Source organism: Oreochromis aureus, linkage group 11 (genome assembly GCF_013358895.1).
Source record: "Oreochromis aureus strain Israel breed Guangdong linkage group 11, ZZ_aureus, whole genome shotgun sequence".
Lineage (NCBI taxonomy): Eukaryota > Metazoa > Chordata > Actinopteri > Cichliformes > Cichlidae > Oreochromis > Oreochromis aureus.
In genome coordinates, this window is record NC_052952.1 from 38328648 (window position 1) to 38347128 (window position 18481).

Sequence of the window (18481 nt, forward strand, 5' to 3'; positions counted from 1 at the left end):
ATACATATGCAACATGGCGGCGAGGCTGCCTCCGTGAAAGGCAGCACCGCCTGTTTTCAGGGATTTCCCTCTGAAATGTGACCTCGACACGTGCAGTAACAAACGCCAACTCAAACTGAAGTGACGACAACAACAGTGTGTGTTATACAGGATGAACAGGAAGTGTCTTTAATTCTGGACACTGACAGCAAGTCATCACAAACATGGAGCTGAGTGAACCTCAGGACCGTCGCCGCTGCTGGCAGTAGGTCACAACACGCACGCCCACACACACACTTCACCCCTCCCCCCACAGTCAGTCTACTGCTTCTTCTTCACCACGTGAGCGCAGTCATATTTCCCCCGGACCACGGTGAGTTTGACCCCGGGCAGGTCCTGCGTCCGGCCCCCCTGCACCAGCACCACGTTGTGCTCCTGCAGGTTGTGCCCCTCCCCGGGGATGAACACCACCGCCTCCTTCCCGTTGGACAGCCGCACGCGGGCGCACTTCCTGTTGGCAGAGTTGGGCTTCTTGGGCTTTCGGATCATCGTCTTCAGGATGACCGCCTTCAGCTGGGGGCGGCCAAACATGGCTCCAGCGGCTTTGGGAGGGACTTTGGGCTTCCCTTGGCGGTGCATCTGGTTGAGCGTGGCCATGGTCCTGGGCAGGAGGGGGGCGGTCCACGCAGAGACATGCTGGGATGCTGCAGAGGGAGGAGTTTACGGTTAAACGCTAAAATAAACTGAGCTCGCCCAGGTTCATCTGACGTCAGACACTCACCTTGAATCAGTGACGTCAGCGCCGGTCTCAGACTCCACAGAGACGCCATTCCTGAAACATCAGAGGAGAACATCTGTCACGAGACCTTTAACTGGAAACACTTTGTGTATAAAGGCTCATTTGCATCACGGAGCCCTGCTCTCTAAAACTGACATAGATGCAACTCTGTGTGAAGCTGGATTTAAGAAAAAATGGTTTATAAAGTTTTTAAGAGCATGTTTAGAGCCATGTGGTTTCAGTATAGGAGCTGTAACTGATCTCAGGTCAGCAGGCAAAGAAGCAGCTCTCGGTGGGTCCTCAGGTGTTCGTGGGTTCTCGTGCACGCGTCAGTCGATCTAAAATATGAGGTTATATAAACGCAGTCTGGCGGCTCGTCTGTTACACCCACGATAACTAAACTGAACGCGTGCAGTTGTTCCACTAAACTCACCTACCTGTGGAAAGAGCACACCTGTGCACGCGCTGATGTTTATACGCACAGACAGCGGGGCTAACGGTTAACATCGGCTAGCTTCAGGACGCGCGCGCACACACACGGGTTACCGGAAGTTTGCTCGCTCCACACACACCTGCTCAGAGTCCCGGACAAACAGCCTCCACACCGGCGGAAGGAATCGGAACTCTGACCGGTTAACGTCAAAGTACTGACGGCATTCCAATGAAATCTATCAAGGACGTCGCAGCACGAGCACCACGACCTCTCAACAACCCGGAAATCCTTCCGCTGTCAGTGTGGCTCCACTGGCGCATTACTGCCCCCTGCAGGAGGAAAAAGCGTTTTCTCCTGATTTCTTCTTCCTCCCCTGCATCCACAAACCGTCTCTGAGCTCCTCTGCACATGCTCAGACCTTCACAGCAGGTCTCACCTCGGTCTTTAAACCTTCCTCTGATCATCAGGATCAGCCATGAGTTACAGCAGACACGCTCCTCCATGTGTCCTGTTACTGCTGATGTATCAGTACATCCTGCTGATAATAACTCATTATGCCTCTGAGTGCAGCTTTAATCTGTAATAAATACATGATTTAAAAACTGCTTTCACAAGCAGTATCAGGCAGATTAGCTGTCACGTATGTGAGCAGTCAGTGCACTTCAGTTTGATTTATAATGCATCAAATCAGTGACCTCAGATTAGGTTCATGTAGTTAAGGAAACCAGAGAGATAAGCTGTGACGGTGCTGCTGGGAAATAAACCCGTCTGAGACCAGAGTCCAGAGGCTGATGCTCCGGGGATAGGTTTAAACTGAGCCTAGGGTCAAGGACACGCGATGATGATGTTAACCAGCTGCTGACGGCGCCACACTTTCTGACATCCAACTTAAACCTTCTGCAGACTCGGTGTGACCCCATCCCAGGGTCTGGTGTGTTAGCCGTGCTTGGAGGACAGCCTATGAAGATGGGAGCAACATTCACTAATACATCTCCCTCGTGGCCTTCACAGCAGGTCTCACCTCGGTTTTTAACCTTTCCTTTTCACTCGTGCCGCTCTCCTTCTGTCAAAAATCACGACTCAGCTCCTCGTACGTTTTTATTGTATTCTACAGGTTGTAATGCACGTCATCGTCGCTTTATTTAAACACTTATTCAAATGTGTCATTTTTCCTGCTTATCATTGTGTAGTATTCTGTTTTTATTGCATTTGGCTCTGTTATCAGCTCACGAGTACACGTGGAGCACTTTAGTTTCAGACTCTGTAATTACTCTGTAATAACGGTGTAATTACTCTGTAATGGGGCTTTCAGCCAGAGCAGATTTAAGGTTTTCAGCTCAAGCCCCCCTGGGATACCTGAGCTGACCTGGGCATCCCTGCTCAGCCCTGCTTCAGTGTACTGTGTTATGTGACTGACATCAGTTTAAAAATGTGTTTTGTTTCTAGTTTGAATGATGATGTCTAAATAAATCTATTTTTGATTGTAAATTTGTGTTTTTTAATGATTAAAATGATTGAAAATCATGATTAATAACATGAGAAGAGCTCTGGACCATCCTCAGCTCTCCTTCTGTCCCATCAACCCTCTGAAGGTGGAGAAGCTCACCTGAGGTCCTAACATCAGCCTGTGCGTGATGTCGTCGGGGTCAGTGTGCACGGTTACTGCAGCGGGAGGGAAATCAGTCCCGGTAAGTGGCTCGAAGGTTTCGTGCTTCACACATGTCAGCTGATCTCTATCAGACATGGTTACACATTAACCAGGAGGTCCACAGGTGTGCAGGACAGGTACAGCAGCTACAGCTTCACTCCGAGCTGCAGTCAGTTGGAGCGAAGGTGAAGATGAGGCCGCAGCTCCTCCTGGTTCTGACGGCGGTCGTCTGTGCTGCCGCCAAGCCTCTGAGCAAGGCAGCAATGACGAGAAACAAGCTGCTGCTGATCTCCTTCGACGGCTTCAGGTGGGACTACGACCAGGACGTGGACACGCCGAACCTGGACCAGCTGGCTGCGGACGGGGTCAAGGCCAAATACATCACGCCCCCGATGCTGACCATGACCTCGCCGTCCCACTTCACCACCATCACTGGTAACCATGACAACAACTTCATTTTAATATCAATTTAGTTTCAAAGTTGCAGCGGTCACAGCCAGTACTGCATTAGGAATACTGCATGCGCTGGAAAGTACACATGCTGTACAAGTACAAATATTAAGAACCTGAAAGTACTTAAAAAAATTAGAATCCACAAAATCTTCTTCAAGTAGGAGCAACAAAAACTGGAATGGTCTGCAAATCTGTCTGATCCACTCAAACTGTCGATTATTAACGACATGAACAGAAATATAGTCATGACATATTTGTGTCCTTTTATGTTTATGCCTATATCTTTATATTTATCCACTAATATCTCTGTTTCTGCACTTTATGTGAGTGCTGGACGTTTGTTGCCATGACAACTCACTTTCCCTCTGGGTTAATAAAGTCTCTCTGATTCTGAAAAAGATGTTCCAGAAAAAAATTAATATCTTAAAAGTCATGATTTTACAAACTGCTGAGAGCTGTCTGCTTTAGCTACTTTACAACTATTTTAAGGCTTTTTAAAAATATTACGTTCTGTGACCAATACATTTTAAAACAGCGAGACCGGAGCAGCAAAGAACAAAGGAGGACACGTTAGAGTCGGGCTGATAACCGGCCTAATCTGGACTGTGATCATCAGGATCAGCCATGAGTTACAGCAGACACGCTCCTCCATGTGTCCTGTTACTGCTGATGTATCAGTACATCCTGCTGATAATAACTCATTATGCCTCTGAGTGCAGCTTTAATCTGTAATAAATACATGATTTAAAAACTGCTTTCACAAGCAGTATCAGGCAGATTAGCTGTCATGTATGTGAGCAGTCAGTGCACTTCAGTTTGATTTATAATGCATCAAATCAGTGACCTCAGATTAGGTTCATGTAGTTAAGGAAACCAGAGAGATAAGCTGTGACGGTGCTGCTGGGAAATAAACCCGTCTGAGACCAGAGTCCAGAGGCTGATGCTCCGGGGATAGGTTTAAACTGAGCCTAGGGTCAAGGACATGCGATGATGATGTTAACCAGCTGCTGACGGCGCCACACTTTCTGACATCCAACTTAAACCTTCTGCAGACTCGGTGTGACCCCATCCCAGGGTCTGGTGTGTTAGCCGTGCCTGGAGGACAGCCTATGAAGATGGGAGCAACATTCACTAATACATCTCCCTCGTGGCCTTTCAGGCAATAAAAGCTTCCTTATTGGTTTAGTGAGCGTTACCTGCTGATTTAGCCTGTATGGTGTAGATCGACTGTGGCATAAACATCTCTGCTTGCTTTGCTGCTGCTCCGAACTTCACTGTTTTTTGTTAGCTTGACAAAAAAAGCACGGTGCTAGCATGTACTAAACCAGTGTCACACACTGGGGGCTTGTCCAGGATTCAAGCCTGTGACCTCTTGCATACAGATCCCATTTATGGCTCAGAAGTTGCACATATAGTAAAACACAGATGTGTGCAAATCCCTCCCACAGACAATCTGTGGGAAACATCGAGGTAGATTATTTATCTTCTTACCTGTGGGGAAAGATAAAGTGAAGACCATGCACAACCTAAAGTCTGGCTCAGCTTCTGTCGGCGTTTCTCATCGTCTCAGACTCCTCAATAAAAAGATCACTAATCTCTAATCAGACCTGTGATAATTAGTCCCTCTCAAATAAAGGATCTTACTGTCTGCTTTCAGCTTCCAGAGCAGTGCAGCTGAATGTGCTAAAACCTTGCTGTGCTCTTTAGGCCGATGGGTGGAGGATCACGAAGTCGTCCATAACTTGATGTTTGACCAAGAGACGAACCTGAAAGTTCCTCACAAAGAGACACTGAAAAGATCGGAGTGGTGGGACAATGGAGCTCTGCCGCTGTGGATCACCGCTCAGAACCAGGTGAGTGGGAGTACAGGTCAGCTGCACCGACACAGGATGACGTGTCATCGTGGTTATTTTTACCGGAACTGATGATCCAAACACTCATGAGAGCACTGAATGTAGAAAGTAGTCCACATCTAAAGGTGCCATTTTTATGTTTGTCGAATTTGAGGAAAAGTAGGATTCTTCAGGAACATCACCGATAAAAAACGGAAAACCAAGCTGGATGAAATCTGCTCTTCCTGTGAACTCGAGAGTGCTTCTAACACTTCTGGACTCTATTTGAAGCCATAATACGATCACAGATCAGGAGTGCGATGTGGTGCTGACCGTTCTGTTTAACTATTCTGATTTCAGGGTCTGAAAACAGCTTCCTTCTTCTACCCCGGAGGTGGAGCCAACTACAGTGGCCAAGCGGTCAATCGAGCGCTACTGGAGGACTCCGGCCACCCCGACGACAATGAGACCGAGTGGCGTCAGAATATTGACACGGTGATGAGCTGGTTCTCTGAGGAGGACTTCCACCTGGTGACGCTCTACTATGGCGAGCCAGACAACGTGGGCCACGCGAAAGGGCCGGACACCCCGGACCGGAAAGAGATCATCCGTCAGATCGACCGCACCATCGGCTACTTGAGGGACGCTATCGATCGCCACAACCTGACCGACTGGCTGAATGTCATCATCACCTCTGACCACGGCATGACCACAGTAAAGAAGAAGCCGCAGGTAGACGAGGTCATCCTCAACAAATACCTGAACTTATTCGAGGGCGCCGGATTTGAAATCCTTGACTACGGTGGGTTTGGCATCCTGACGCCACGGCCGGGGAAGGAGCAGGAAGTTTTTGACGCCCTCTCCAACGTGCCCAATATCACGGTGTACAAGAAAAACGAGATTCCAGAAAGCTTCCATCTCGCCAAAAGTGAGCGTCTGCCTCCCATCGTGATCATCGCAGATCTGGGATTCAACCTGAACTCTGTAAGTACCCCAACGTTTTACCTCCAAGAAGCCAGAGCAAAATTCAATGAATGTAGAGAACGTATCCCGACTTCTTATCGTTTCACACCAGAGATTCATCGTCTACGTGAATAAAGGTGACCACGGCTTCCATAACACTGAGATGGACATGAAGACCATCTTCAGGGCCTTCGGACCGAGCTTCAAGAGGAGCTACCTGTCTGAGCCGTTCGACAGCATCCACATCTACCCTCTGATGTGCAAACTGCTGCAGATCGAACCAGCGCCACACAATGGGTCACTGAGCGTGACCCAGGACATGCTGCTCCCCACCCTGACCACCACGGCCAAGCCTTCGTTCACAACACCGCAAGGCTCTTTTACCACAGGTGTGTTGCCCTCGTCTGAGGCTCATCTGGACTAGAGTAGCGGTCTGTTATCCAAGGTTCAGATAGACTCATCTTTTACGTCTGGCTCGAGTTCAGGTTCAGTTCAGGACCCTCTTGCTTCAAAGCGACCGTGCCGATCACCTCGCCGCATAATTCTGCCAGCAGAGCTATGCACACACATAAGTTACATATTTCAGCCACGACTTTTGAGGATAAAATAATTTTATCTATGAAAAGGTAGAATTCTGTACATTGCTTACAGACCTGTCGTAAGTCCGTATCATTTGGTGCCATTGGTCGTCAGGCATTCGCATTAAAAACTCTGGCCCCGCCCACTGCTCGTCACCACTGATACAAGACACTGAATCTAAAGCCAGCTTTTCACCCAGCTTTTGAAGGCGTCTCTAATCCAATCACAAACAGATCATATGTGAGAGTTTAATAAGATCAGGTGAAAACCAGCCTAGCTAAGCTTTTAGCTCTGAGTGCAGATCATGTGACGTGCACGTTAACCACGATGCTCCTTTCCTTTCCAGCTGGATCGCAGGGAGCTCGGCTGTCCGTGGCTCTGCTGCTGGCCGTGCTGCTGGCCATGTTCACCGTGCTGTAACTGGTCCAGGATCAGTTTGATGTACAGCTGGATTCAGCGATTTCCTCATTTATGTTGCTGCAGGTTCACTCTGAACGTTGTAACGTTTGCTTCTCCAATAAATATGAACAGTGTGAACATTTTTAAAGGGCTCATTTTCTGTTTTTTTTGTTTGTTTGTTTTTTTTTTTTTACATGCTGCGTTTCACCTGATGTTCCTGTGTGAGGCGTTTCCATTCAGTCAGACTGAACGCTGCTTTTGACAAGATTAAACGAAGAATCCTTTTTGCCTCGTTATGTCTTTTTCTGTGAACGAGTCCCTACAGCTGAGGCAGAGAGTGTAAAAATAGCAACACATACACTAACAGGAAATACTCATCAATGGACATTTTATCAGGTTGTGTTAGAAACTGTGAGGACTGCCTCGCTGTGGGAGCCTCTGGTGGATGCGGAAGGAACTGCAGCTTTTGCATCAAATCTCTTTATTGTCAAATTATTTAAATAAATCCATCAGAGATCAGCGACTCCTCCTGAAATGATCGAGATGACTAGAGAAGGTCACGTGACTCGCTGTGATCGTCGCCACCAAACTGATTTATTAACCTTTACAAAGAACTACAACAACAGCAGCTGTGACATCATTCATTTCTTCTGCTGTAGGCAACAAGGTGATGTACAACAGAGACCACACGCGCCCCACACGTGCGTGCGCACACACACACACACACACACACACACACACACACACACACACACACATAAAAACCTAAACCAGCATGATGGATTAAATATAAACGTGTCGGAGCTTCGCCCGTTTCACAAACACTGAAACAAAAGTTCAAACCATGAAATTAAAGTTTCTCACAACATCCATCCGGAGAGACTCAGGCGTCCGTTTTTTCTCGTTTCTTTTTCAGTTTGATGCTTCAGCAGCCAATCACAGACTGCCCGAGTTTTTAAAAAACAAAACAAAAAAACAAACAAACAAAAAAAACGCCAGCAGAAGAAACCTGAAGAAGCCGTTTCCGTCTCGTGTTTCACCTTAAAACGATGAGAAAATAAAACGTCCGCCTCGTCCGAGACGACGCAGAGTCAGAAGTACGGCACGCTCAGGTGAAGCCCGATTGGTCCCCCCGCGACCTTTCGCCTCCCTCAGAGCACACGGAGGAGCTGCAGCGCCCCCGCCTCACCCTCCTGCCCCGGGGCGGTGGATCATAGCGACGTCTCGGCGTTCACAACTCTTTGCCCGTTCTCGTTCTCCACGTTTATCTGGACGCTCGGCAGCTTGTCGTGGCTGAAAGAGAACAGAAACTTTATTGGCACCCGAGTCAGAGACTTCCCGTCTTACAGACACGTTAAATAACATCCAAAAGCGGGCTTTTCCTGCGATTCAGAGCCCGCAACCTTCCACTTCCTGTAGTTTGGGGTTGTTCTGAGATCCGAGCTGATGGTGCTCACACGACAGGTGTGGCAGGTGGAGTGACATCTGTGAGGTTTGGTTTGTGGCTCTGTGAGGAAGCACGCCCCCGCTGTTCGGTCTGAGCGAGTCGTTTTCATGATGTGTTTGAAGTTTATAATGAAAACTAAAAATAATCTGACGTCACAATAAAAAAAGTGGAAAACAGAAATCTTTGTCTCCGTGGACTCAAAGACTGCAAATAAAGATCATATTCATGGAAACATCGGGAGAGCAGGAACATGAATCAGGCCAGTGTTTATCGTGTCTCAACATCCAGGCCAAAATTTCAAAATAGAATTTTTTTTGTTAATCCACATCGTCCAGCCCTCGCCAGCGCTCATTTTTAATGGTTACAGGACGGCTCTTCAAGTCTGACATCATCAGTCGTGTCCGGGTCCAAAGTCAAACGATCACTGTGGCATCACTGAGAGTTAAAAACTGTCTAAATTCTTTCATCTTTAATAAAATGATCAGTGTTGCTGCTTTACCAGGTGTAACAATTAAGTTTAACATCCAGGCATCCATGAAAACAGGATTTATTACATTTAACGGAGTTAGAAGTTAGCAGGAAGTTAGCGCGCTAGTTTCCAACTAAGCTTGATATAGCATGTTCTGACTGAGAGATTTCTGAAACATTCAAACGTACAGCTCTGCTATCACTTCCAACATAAATGAAGACAGAAAACTAAACAGCAGTGACGTCTGTAGGGTTACTGAAGTTGGGCTAGCTGCTATATAATGATGTGCTACATGATCGCTAGCGACACAGCTATGTTAGCATAGCATAAACACAGTGAAGCTGGAGGACGAACGCTAACTTTTTTCCACTCGATAAAAGTTAACATGAGGGTTCCCGATGGTTAGGGACAAATGCAATCGCATGGCAGGATGCTGTAAACTAGGGGTGGGTTTTGATTATCGATTCATCGATTAAAATCGATTCTGGCTTGGATAACGTGAAATCGATTCATTAAAATCCTGAATCGATTTTTTAATATAAATTTATTTTGCCCGAAACGCCAGAATCTCAGGTGAAAACTCTCAAAATTTCAACAACCACCAAACAGCTAAGACAGTAAATGAGAGCAGGAACACGGATTCTGCACAAGGATGTAAACACACAGCGCGGACCCGCGGATCAGAATCAGTGAGATGTCGCCTTTCTCACCCGACGGGCGCTGCAGCTTTAAGCGTCTGCGCGCGCTCCCGCGGACGGCAATCACTTTCTGGCAGACAATCACTGTTTGGCACAACAACTGCACGGACACGGTCGGGGCTGAAAGCCGACAGCTCGCTGATTCTGATGTTTCAGCGGGTCCGCGCTTTGTGTTCACGCCCTTTTTGAGGCGAGGTTAGTCATTAATATACTGCTGCATGGGCTGTGCTGTAGTTACATCGTGAGGGTTTAAAAACTGAGCTTTAAAATGAACAGTGGTGATACAAACTGAGAGAGGCCGACAGTGATCACTGACTGTTTTTTTAGGGGCTTGTTCAGATTAAATAGATACAAAACATTCAAACATGTTAAAAACACAACAGCCTAAACTCAGAGCAGTTTGGACTCGGAAGCAGGCTTCATCACGTCATCACTTAAAGACTGGATATAAACACTTTAGCGCAGAGAGAGCCAATCACAGAGTGGCAGCAGGTGATGTCACTGGTCGTGAGGCAGACGTACCTGAAGGTGCGCCTCAGAGCTTTGCTGCTGTCGGAGTTTTTGGAAACAGACTTCCAGATGCCGCTTTTGGCCATTTCATCAGAGATGTTCACCTCTGATGGGTCGCTGCTGAGCCAAACACACACACACACACACACACACACACACACACACACACACACACACACGTACACACGTTAGCCTCTGCTGTGTGCACAGCCGTCAGCGTGTTTGATTTCAGACGCACCGTTTTTTTAGGTTTTTGATTGGGAAATTGAGGACCCCTCCTCTGTCATACGGCAGCTCCTCCTCCACCTCCTCCAGCATCCGCCGAGCATCCTGGAAACACACACACACGGTTGAGCCAATGAGAATACAAAAGCAGGATCACATGCACACGCCAGCGCCCTTCACCTCCTTCTCCTTCTTCTTCTTGTCGTCCTCCTTCTTCTTCTTGCTCTCGGGGATCAGGTCGTCCAGCCAGCTCAGCTCTCTCTTGGTGAAGCAGAAATCCAGAAGCTTCCGGATGAAAACCAGAGCGAGAACCTGCAGAAGGCAGCAGGAGATCAGTCCCCGCGTTACCAAGGGAATAAGGAGACACAGCGTCTCTCGGTGCGTCTCACCATCATGGGGAAAATGACGGCGGCAGGCGAGGCTTTGATGGCCCACAGCGCGATGAGGCAGGACAGCTGCACCACGGTGAAGACGTGCACCTTCCACAGCGGCACGTAGCGCAGGTAGATCAGGTCCGGCTGGTGTTTGGCCGGCATGCCGAACAGTTTGATGCGGTCAAAGAGCTACGGGACAGACAGACGCACGAGAGGTCAGACAGCTTTAACGCCGCCGTTGGCGGGACAGACGCTCGAGCACAGAGACGTACCTGGATGCCTTTGAGCGAGGACACGCCCATGTAGAGGAACACGCCGTACAGGACGGGCATCGGGATGAACTGAAAGAGCAGAGAAGCGATCTGTGAAGGGAGCGAGGAAGCGAGGCGTGAACGCAGCGCGCACCGTCTGACGCCTCACCTTCAGGACGGAGGTCATGAAGACGGAACAGCCCATCAGGAAGAAGATCATGAACCCGGTCACACGCTGCTCTCGGATGCCGAGGAACTTGGGCTGCTCGCCGGGCGCTGCGCACTCCGACTCCAGCTTCAGGCTGTTGACGTGGGAGATGGAGAGCACCGTCGCCGCCACGAACCACGGCAGGCCCATGATGGAGCACACGCCCAGCATCACCGCCACCACCAGCAGGTCCAGATGATAGCCACACCCTTTCTGCAGCCCGCACACACACACACACACACACACACACACACACACACACACACACACACACACACACACACACAGTGAGGTAAAGGTCGTCACCTCACGGGGACGACGCCACGTGGCTTCTACGTCAGTTTTGACCTTCAGCTTGTTCTCCTTCCTGTTGATGATGACGGCGGTGATCTGCTGGTCCATGAAGATGAGGATGGTGCAGAGCAGCGCGGGAACGGCAGCGGCCAGCAGCGTCCACCACGGGTTCGGGCCCAGCGGGGAAATCAGCCACCCCCGATTTTCAGACGTGGGCTGAAAGCAGCGTGAGAACGTTTCTACGGTAACCTCCGAGTGAGCATCGCTTCAGCAGGCGTGAGCCGACGCCCACAAACTTTATACATTTTTAACATTTGTAACATGAAATATGTTAAATGTTCTCACTTAATGTTTGCATACTTAAACAGTTCAAATTATCCGAACTGTCAAAGATGAAGAGCGAGTCCAGAGCTGTGACCTAAACGAGAACCGAACCCAGTGAACGACCAATCAGCATTGAGCGACCTCTGACCTGTTATCACAGCGAGCTGCTGAGGACCCCTCGCTCAGTTTAAAACCTCCCCCCAACATCCATCGCAGAAGCTGGATTACACATTATTACTGGAATAAAGGGGAACGGCGCCCCCGCAGGCCGTTTGGACTTGCGCACGTTGAGAGGCGAGCGATACCTTGAAGCGGTCGGGCACGTTGAGTTTGGGCGAAGGAACTCCCACCAGATAATCCACCAGCACCATGATCATGATGGTGAGGAAGACGGCGAAGTCGCTGATGGTCGATCGAACCTGCGGGCAGGAAACACAGCATCGATATTTTGGCTCATGGAACGGTAAAACGCGCCTGTCTCCGACCTCCAGCTCTAAAATGTTACATCGCACAAATGTAAAACAAGTGGTGATGTTTTCATCGGTTTATCTTCATCAAACGTGAGAAACATTAAAGAGGACCGAGCAGTCGATCCTCCTCTCTCAGGGTGTCACTGACCTTGGTGGGGAAGTATCTCTTAGTCTTGAACTGTTTGAGGAAGGAGGAGAGGAAGAAGGTGGTGAAGAAGAGGATGACGGACCAGAAGAGGACGTCGGGGACGTAGGGACCGCTGTGGCTGCACGCCGGGCCGACCAGCTCCCCCATGAGTTCCTTGCACGTCTGCGGGGAGAGCAAAGCGTCAGCCGCAGTTCCTCTGATGACCAGCAGAGGCTGCTGCTCGTTTAGACGCAGCGCCAGCAAACCAAAGTTTATTTCTAACCTTTGAGCTCAGCTGATCCCACGTGATGTTTTCCGGGGTCACGTTCTTTTTGCTCCACACATCCAGGACTTCGGCCGAGGCGTTGGCGGGCTGGGCGCACTGACACCTGAAACAACAGCAGCGCTCACGTAAACTCTGAATGACCACTTCGAGCTCTTTGCTCCAACCGTGGGAGCACCGGCCCGGGATTCTGGCCCCGAGCAGATTCTAGCAGAAATGACCGCGGTGACGGTCGGACAGTCGCCGGCTCCTCACCTGTAGAAGGTTAGGTTGTCCAGCTGGTTGTGCATGTTGATGGGGTAGAGCTCCCCGAGGCGGACCAGCTTCTCCAGCGCCTCGTAGATGAAGATGATGCAGATGAGCGCGGCAAAGGCTTCCTCAGTGAAGCGGGTGATGTAGCAGACCAGAGAGCTGGCGTCTGTGGCGACCAGCAGCACGCACAGAAAGGCGGTCCAGAGTCCGATGCTGGTCCTCAGGTGCAGGTAGGACAGACTGTACTGACTGAGGACGGAGAGGAAAGGAGGTCAAAGGTCAGCCGAGGGCACTTCTGTGGGGTCACTCTCTCTAACCCAGCAGACATCCCTGCAATAACTGATGTCACACCTCGTGAGCGCCGCTTCGTTTGAAGCTCTCCTGACCTCTACGTGACCCCGACAAACGCCCTGCAGCACCCACACGTGATGACAAACCCTACAGCGGCGCTGCGACACGTCACATCGTCCTGAACGAAAACACAGCTGAAGCGATCGAGACTTCTAAAGACGGCAGAGACGTCGTTTGTCTTTATCCTCCAGCTCGGCTTTTTCAATCTCGCCATGAAGCAGGAACGTTTCAGACTGAAACACTGAAACGAACCGTTTGGTTTGTGACTGCGTCAGTTTATTTAAAGCCCACACTTCCTGTTCTGGTTCACCTTTAAACAGCTTCTCTGGTCTCTGTGACACGTTACAAACATGGATGATGTAATCCAAATGAAAATGGAGCAGGTTAAAAAAATGAGGCTTTTATGCAACTGTTACAAAACATCTTTGTGCATCACAAAGAGCTTTTTAAAATCCCCAAACCTCAAAAACTTATAATTATAAAACAATATGAAACAGCTGAGAGCACAAAAGCACAACGTTCCCACAGCTGCTCCAAAAATCCCTCAAATCACGTTAATCTGTGACGCTGCGATTAAGCTTGTGACACGCTGCCAGCTCGCAGCCCCATGCACGCCGCTGGATCCGCCTGCAGGGGGAGCCGCAGCGTTGCAAACACAGAGGAGACAAACCCCGGGCTCAAAGCCACAGGGACAGAAATAAAACATGAAAAACCTTAAAAACACACAATCGTCGTTTTTCTCTCTGTTCAGCAGCCCCCTGTGATGTCATCACACCCTGAACAGCCAATGGGAGCAAAGCTTACGCAGAAACTCCCCATCAGGCCGTTCTTCTGTCACCGACTCACCTGCAGAACTTGAAGAGGATTTTCTCAAAGACCAGAACCGGGCCCGTGCTGCCCAGGATGGTGAGAGGCTGCCCGGCGAACAGAGAGTAGGCCACGCCCGTCAGAGACGCGCCAAACAGCGACTCGATGGCACTCTATCAGAGAGAGAGAGAGAGAGGGGAGTAACACTCGGATGCACCAATCAGGGCCCAGGAGGAGCTCACACAGGGGTTCTTACTATGCTCCCTTTGGTGGCCTCCCCGAGCAGACCTCCGAAGGTGATGACGGGCGACATGCAGGCGCAGTACAGGAAGAGGATGGAGGCCAGGCACTGCAGGCTCACGGCGTCTCTGATGTCGCTCCAGTAGAACGGCGCCTTCCTCCGAACGTCGTTCACCAAACCGCCAAAAATCCTGTCGGACACACGAGGGATTCCCCGTCATTCCCACCACACGCCGAGTCGGCAGCGGACTAATCCAACGTTCAACGCGTTTCCTGTTTTAATGTGAAAATCTCCTCACAGTATTTATGATTATTGCTGAGCTTCACTCACCTCCCCGTCCTCTGCAGCTCTGGTCCCGCGTGATGCTCCGCCTCCTTGCCCATCTCAGAGCTGTGGGCAGAGCCGTTGGGGAAGGACGCTATCTTTCTCTTCTCCTGCGGAGACAGACGGGGGCGGGGACGTCACTTCTGAGCGATCAGAGCTGGCGTGGCGGGTTCGGATCTTTTACCTGAGACGGGACGCTCTTTGGGGGCTCGATGCGGATGCTGGGGTCCCATTCGCCCGGCGGCAGCACAGTGACCTGATCCAGGAACTCGTCGATCCCTGATAGCAGGTCGTTGCGGTCCCTCGCCTTGTAGGCCACGTCGTGGAAAACCTGCAGCAGAGCCGCGACACGTCAACAATGTTTTGTCTGCGCTTCAAACGAGTTTATGCTTCCTGAAGCTTTTTCACGAGTACGCCGTCACACTGACGCGTCTGTGTCTGCTGAGGTGGGAACAACGTCAGCAGCAACCACAGAGACACAACAGGTAAACACAGCGGCTGAAACGCAGCGCAGTGAGCCTTCATCATCCCACACGGCCTCGAAACACCATCATCAGCTCCAGACCTGCAGCTCCCCGTCACGCTCAGTGCAAACAAACGTGTGTGCGTGTTGATCAGCGTGCTCCAGCTGACCTCCTCGCTGCTTTCTTCTACAGACATGAAGATGCCATGGAGGCTCCGTCACTGAGCCTTTAAACTATCGTTTTACAGGAAGGCAGGAGGTGACCAAACCAGGTGACCATGGAGACTTCCTGCCTGAGTCTGCTGCCAAGTGACATCAGGATGATTTCAGCTCTGACGCGCAGTTTAACCCCAAACACACACACAGGCTCACCGACACATTACAGCTGCAGCGACCGGCGCTTCCTCTTCCTCTTCCTCAACGTGTGAAGCGTGAAAAGCTGGCTTTAAGAACAAACTCCTCTGGCTGCAGACGACCCCGACACGATCCTTCTTCTATTTATATTTAAAAATAAAACAGTACCAAAAAATAAATAAATCCTGTAACGTCTGTGTCTGAAAGCGTCGCTCACCTCGTCTGTCATCAGCGTGGCGATGGAGCGCCCGATCTCGTGGTACTGCGGACCTTTTCCAAACGGACCGAGCAGCAGGAAGAGAAACCTGCAGGGACAGGAAGTCGGTCAGCAGAGGAAACGCACGGAGCGGCATGCCGAGGGCGGCTCAGTCGCGGCTTACCTGGTGGGCACCGGGACTTCGGTGAGGCCGGTCAGCAGCACGGCGGGGCAGAGCCGGACGAAGGCGATGATGGGCCGCTCCAGGAAGTCCACTTCACCCACCAGGACGTTGGAGGCCTCGGCTCCAGGAGGAATCTTCTTCATAAAGTTCATGTCCACCTGACACACACACACACACACACACACACACAGTTTGTGTTTGTTTTATTTTGTAGTTCCTCGTTGGTTTCACTTCCTGGTCTGGGACCCCTCTATGACCCTCGCTGCAGGCTGCCTGAGCACAGCTGAGAACTCAGCACAGATCAGAGCTGCCTGCAGCTCATTTTTACACCTGACCGACAGAAAGCAGCTCTATGATCATCATCCAGAAGATGAATGCACAGACTTCACCTTTGACCTCCACGGGAAACATCGTGAGGTGAAGCAAAGATGTGAAAAAAAACCACAAAGCTCAAAGTTTCACATCAACGACTGAAATATGAAAACTGCTTTTACACCTTTAACTGTGAGATGAGACCTGCAGTCAGCCTGGTGACAGAGGAGGAGGAGGATGAGAGGAGAGGAGAGAAGGAGAGGAGGTGCAGATGGAGGAGTGAACAGATCCGTGAGTTTGTCATGAATCTGAGTTCCTGTTTAAATAAAGTTCGATTGAATAAATCAAAAACATTTTTCCATCCAACACTGAAACAACACAGCGGATGGTCACAGAACGCCACAGACAGCCAATCACAGAGCACCACCACGATGAGTCACAGCACAGGCTACACTGATTGGGCGAGAGCCGGCGACTGACATGTGACTTACTGCGGGCTTCCTGCCGGCCGCTGGCAGCAAACAAACGCAGTCGCAGTCCTGCTGGGAAACACAACACAGCTTCTGATTGGCTCGTTCGGGGACTCGCCGTCACGTGACCGAAAGCTCAGGTTCTCCTGTTTGCACCTGGAGGCAGGTGTGGCTGCACAGCTGGATGCTCACTGGATGGTTTTAAGACCAGAGTCCAGCACTTTGGAGCGCAAAGCTCAATCGTCCAATAGCGTCACAGCTCGGACTGGAGCAGGAAGTTGAATTCATCTCTGTGTTGCGGATTTTCAGATTCGTTTCTGCTCCTGACGACCGGCTGGGCCATCAGAGCAACACCTGAACCACGGACACACCGATACTTGGATCAGAGATCAGGCTGATCCCGACTCGGCTGATCGGGTCCGATTTTCTGCTGCGCAGTCTCGCGTTGCCTTTCAGCGCATTGCTGTGCAGCTTTAGCGATTCGTTCATTTATAATCGATGGTTCGTCGGCGCAGCGTGGAGGAAGCAGGTGGCAGGTTTCTACACCCAAAGCTTCTCTTTAATGTGTGAAAATCTTAAAGTCAAACATAAACCACTGAATTAAAGCGAACTCAGTGCAAACCTGACCTGTGCATGAGGTCACTCAGGATCGTCACAGCTTTAACTCTCCAGGTTATGACTACGACTCCAGGATACAACACGGGGATGTGACGCTTTCTGCAGCGACTCGAGTCAAACGCGAGGGTGGAGGCTCGGTGACAGTCGGTTTAGACTCCCCCACATTCACAGGTTACTGCCCGTGAACCCGACCCCGCCCTGAGCCGCGAGGCCACCGTGTAACCTGGATTCAGTTCTGACTCATACTGCCGGAGCTCCAGCCTCAGATTTCTGGGAGTCGGAGCTGAAAATGTGTTTTTAACCCTTCAAAAGTTTCATGTGGTTATTTCCTGTGCAGCTCTGTGTCCTTAAAGGGCCGGACCTCTGAAAATGCTCACAGTATGAAGGTCAACATCTCATTATGCAAAATAAAATGACTGCACAGCTGATTGGGTCAGAGAGTCACAGAGTGAACCTTTCTGTCATTTATTAGTTTAAACATTAGTGCATCTGTCACAGTGTGTCTAATAGGCGGAGCAGCGTCAGGGTGGTGCAGCTCTGACCTCTGATCCTTTAACCTCTCACCTCCCTGAAGCTGCAGGGAGCAGCAGCTGATCTATAAACCACCCAATCTGTGTGTGAGGCGGAGCCCCGCGTTTACCTTGCTGAAGTCCACCGTGCTGTTCTCCCGGCTGCCATTGCCGCCGTTGCCGCGACTCTCGCCGTTTTTGCTGTTGTCGAGGTTTCCGGGGGCCGACTGAGGCGACGCCAGCAGACCTGCAGAGCCACAAAGACCACAGAGTCAGACTCAACATCTGCAGCAGCTGTCTGCAAACACACAGCTGTGTTAGTGACACACGTGACATCACCACCTCCTGTCCCGCGGAGCGGGGCGGAGGCTTAAATATGTCCACCCGAAACGGCCTCCACCCGACTCCAACCTTTTACATCCACTTTAAGCTTAAATGAAAGTTTTTTTAAATGTACATTTACAAGTTCAATAAAATCAAATCTCAGCGTTTCATTCCTGCTCGCTCACACTGAAGCAGCCGAGCGCGGTGCGGGCAGTGATGCGGTTTCCTCGGTTACATCATTGACAGCCGGTCCACAGCATGCCTGTGGTGACAGAGCGCGACACAGCAGAGTCTCGGTGCTCCACAGACAGCGATGCGTCCAGCACCCGCGG

General features: G+C 50.3%; 3 protein-coding genes across 6 annotated transcripts in view; 1 reads left to right on the forward strand and 2 right to left on the reverse strand.

Annotated features, from left to right (window-relative positions):
* Positions 1–140: 140 nt before the first annotated feature.
* On the reverse strand, positions 141–1509 carry mrps12 (mitochondrial ribosomal protein S12). Of its 2 annotated transcripts, none has more exons than XM_031752888.2 (3): positions 1330–1509; positions 761–811; positions 141–683 (listed from the first exon to the last, which is right to left on the reverse strand). In XM_031752888.2, exons 2-3 carry the CDS (start codon positions 807–809, stop codon positions 301–303), a joined length of 432 nt encoding a protein of 143 aa, XP_031608748.1. In that variant the 5' UTR covers positions 810–811; positions 1330–1509; the 3' UTR covers positions 141–300. The 2 variants fall into 2 exon arrangements, with proteins under 2 accessions (XP_031608748.1, XP_031608747.1); XM_031752887.2 differs by having other exon boundaries at positions 1195–1336.
* Positions 1510–2828: 1319 nt separating this feature from the next.
* Positions 2829–7206, forward strand: zgc:153896 (uncharacterized protein LOC569930 homolog). 2 transcript variants are annotated; one of them, XM_039619726.1, is made up of 6 exons: positions 2840–2878; positions 2963–3273; positions 4999–5144; positions 5484–6107; positions 6199–6475; positions 7012–7206. In XM_039619726.1, the coding sequence occupies exons 2-6, from the start codon at positions 3030–3032 to the stop codon at positions 7083–7085; spliced, it is 1365 nt and encodes a 454-aa protein (XP_039475660.1). In that variant the 5' UTR covers positions 2840–2878; positions 2963–3029; the 3' UTR covers positions 7086–7206. The 2 variants fall into 2 exon arrangements, with proteins under 2 accessions (XP_031608744.2, XP_039475660.1); XM_031752884.2 differs by having other exon boundaries at positions 2829–3273.
* Positions 7207–7634: 428 nt separating this feature from the next.
* The window catches only part of LOC116330545 (sodium bicarbonate cotransporter 3-like), a 34610-nt gene continuing 23763 nt past the window's right edge, over positions 7635–18481 (reverse strand). For both annotated transcript variants that reach the window (XM_031752890.2, XM_031752889.2), the window contains exons 7-25: positions 17957–18072; positions 15917–16074; positions 15754–15841; positions 14904–15050; positions 14726–14829; positions 14411–14585; positions 14194–14327; positions 13000–13245; positions 12745–12850; positions 12483–12644; positions 12170–12283; positions 11595–11756; positions 11208–11459; positions 11060–11128; positions 10803–10976; positions 10594–10725; positions 10427–10518; positions 10201–10305; positions 7635–8357 (exon numbers count right to left, since the gene is read on the reverse strand). In XM_031752890.2, the coding sequence (XP_031608750.1) occupies positions 8276–8357; positions 10201–10305; positions 10427–10518; positions 10594–10725; positions 10803–10976; positions 11060–11128; positions 11208–11459; positions 11595–11756; positions 12170–12283; positions 12483–12644; positions 12745–12850; positions 13000–13245; positions 14194–14327; positions 14411–14585; positions 14726–14829; positions 14904–15050; positions 15754–15841; positions 15917–16074; positions 17957–18072 (2618 nt within the window). In that variant the 3' untranslated portion in view covers positions 7635–8275. The remainder of the gene's footprint in view (positions 8358–10200; positions 10306–10426; positions 10519–10593; positions 10726–10802; positions 10977–11059; positions 11129–11207; positions 11460–11594; positions 11757–12169; positions 12284–12482; positions 12645–12744; positions 12851–12999; positions 13246–14193; positions 14328–14410; positions 14586–14725; positions 14830–14903; positions 15051–15753; positions 15842–15916; positions 16075–17956; positions 18073–18481) is intronic.

Coding starts and splice junctions, on each gene's coding strand:
- mrps12 (XM_031752887.2), bottom strand. CDS start 1,264: ATGTTAACCGTTAGCCCCGCTGTCTGTGCGTATAAACATCAGCGCGTG. Junction 812..1,194: donor CAGGTGTGCTCTTTCCACAG/GTAGGTGAGTTT, acceptor CTGATGTTTCAG/GAATGGCGTCTCTGTGGAGT. Junction 684..760: donor GCTGACGTCACTGATTCAAG/GTGAGTGTCTGA, acceptor CTCCCTCTGCAG/CATCCCAGCATGTCTCTGCG.
- zgc:153896 (XM_031752884.2), top strand. CDS start 2,910: ATGTCAGCTGATCTCTATCAGACATGGTTACACATTAACCAGGAGGTC. Junction 3,274..4,998: donor CCACTTCACCACCATCACTG/GTAACCATGACA, acceptor TGTGCTCTTTAG/GCCGATGGGTGGAGGATCAC. Junction 6,476..7,011: donor GCAAGGCTCTTTTACCACAG/GTGTGTTGCCCT, acceptor TTTCCTTTCCAG/CTGGATCGCAGGGAGCTCGG.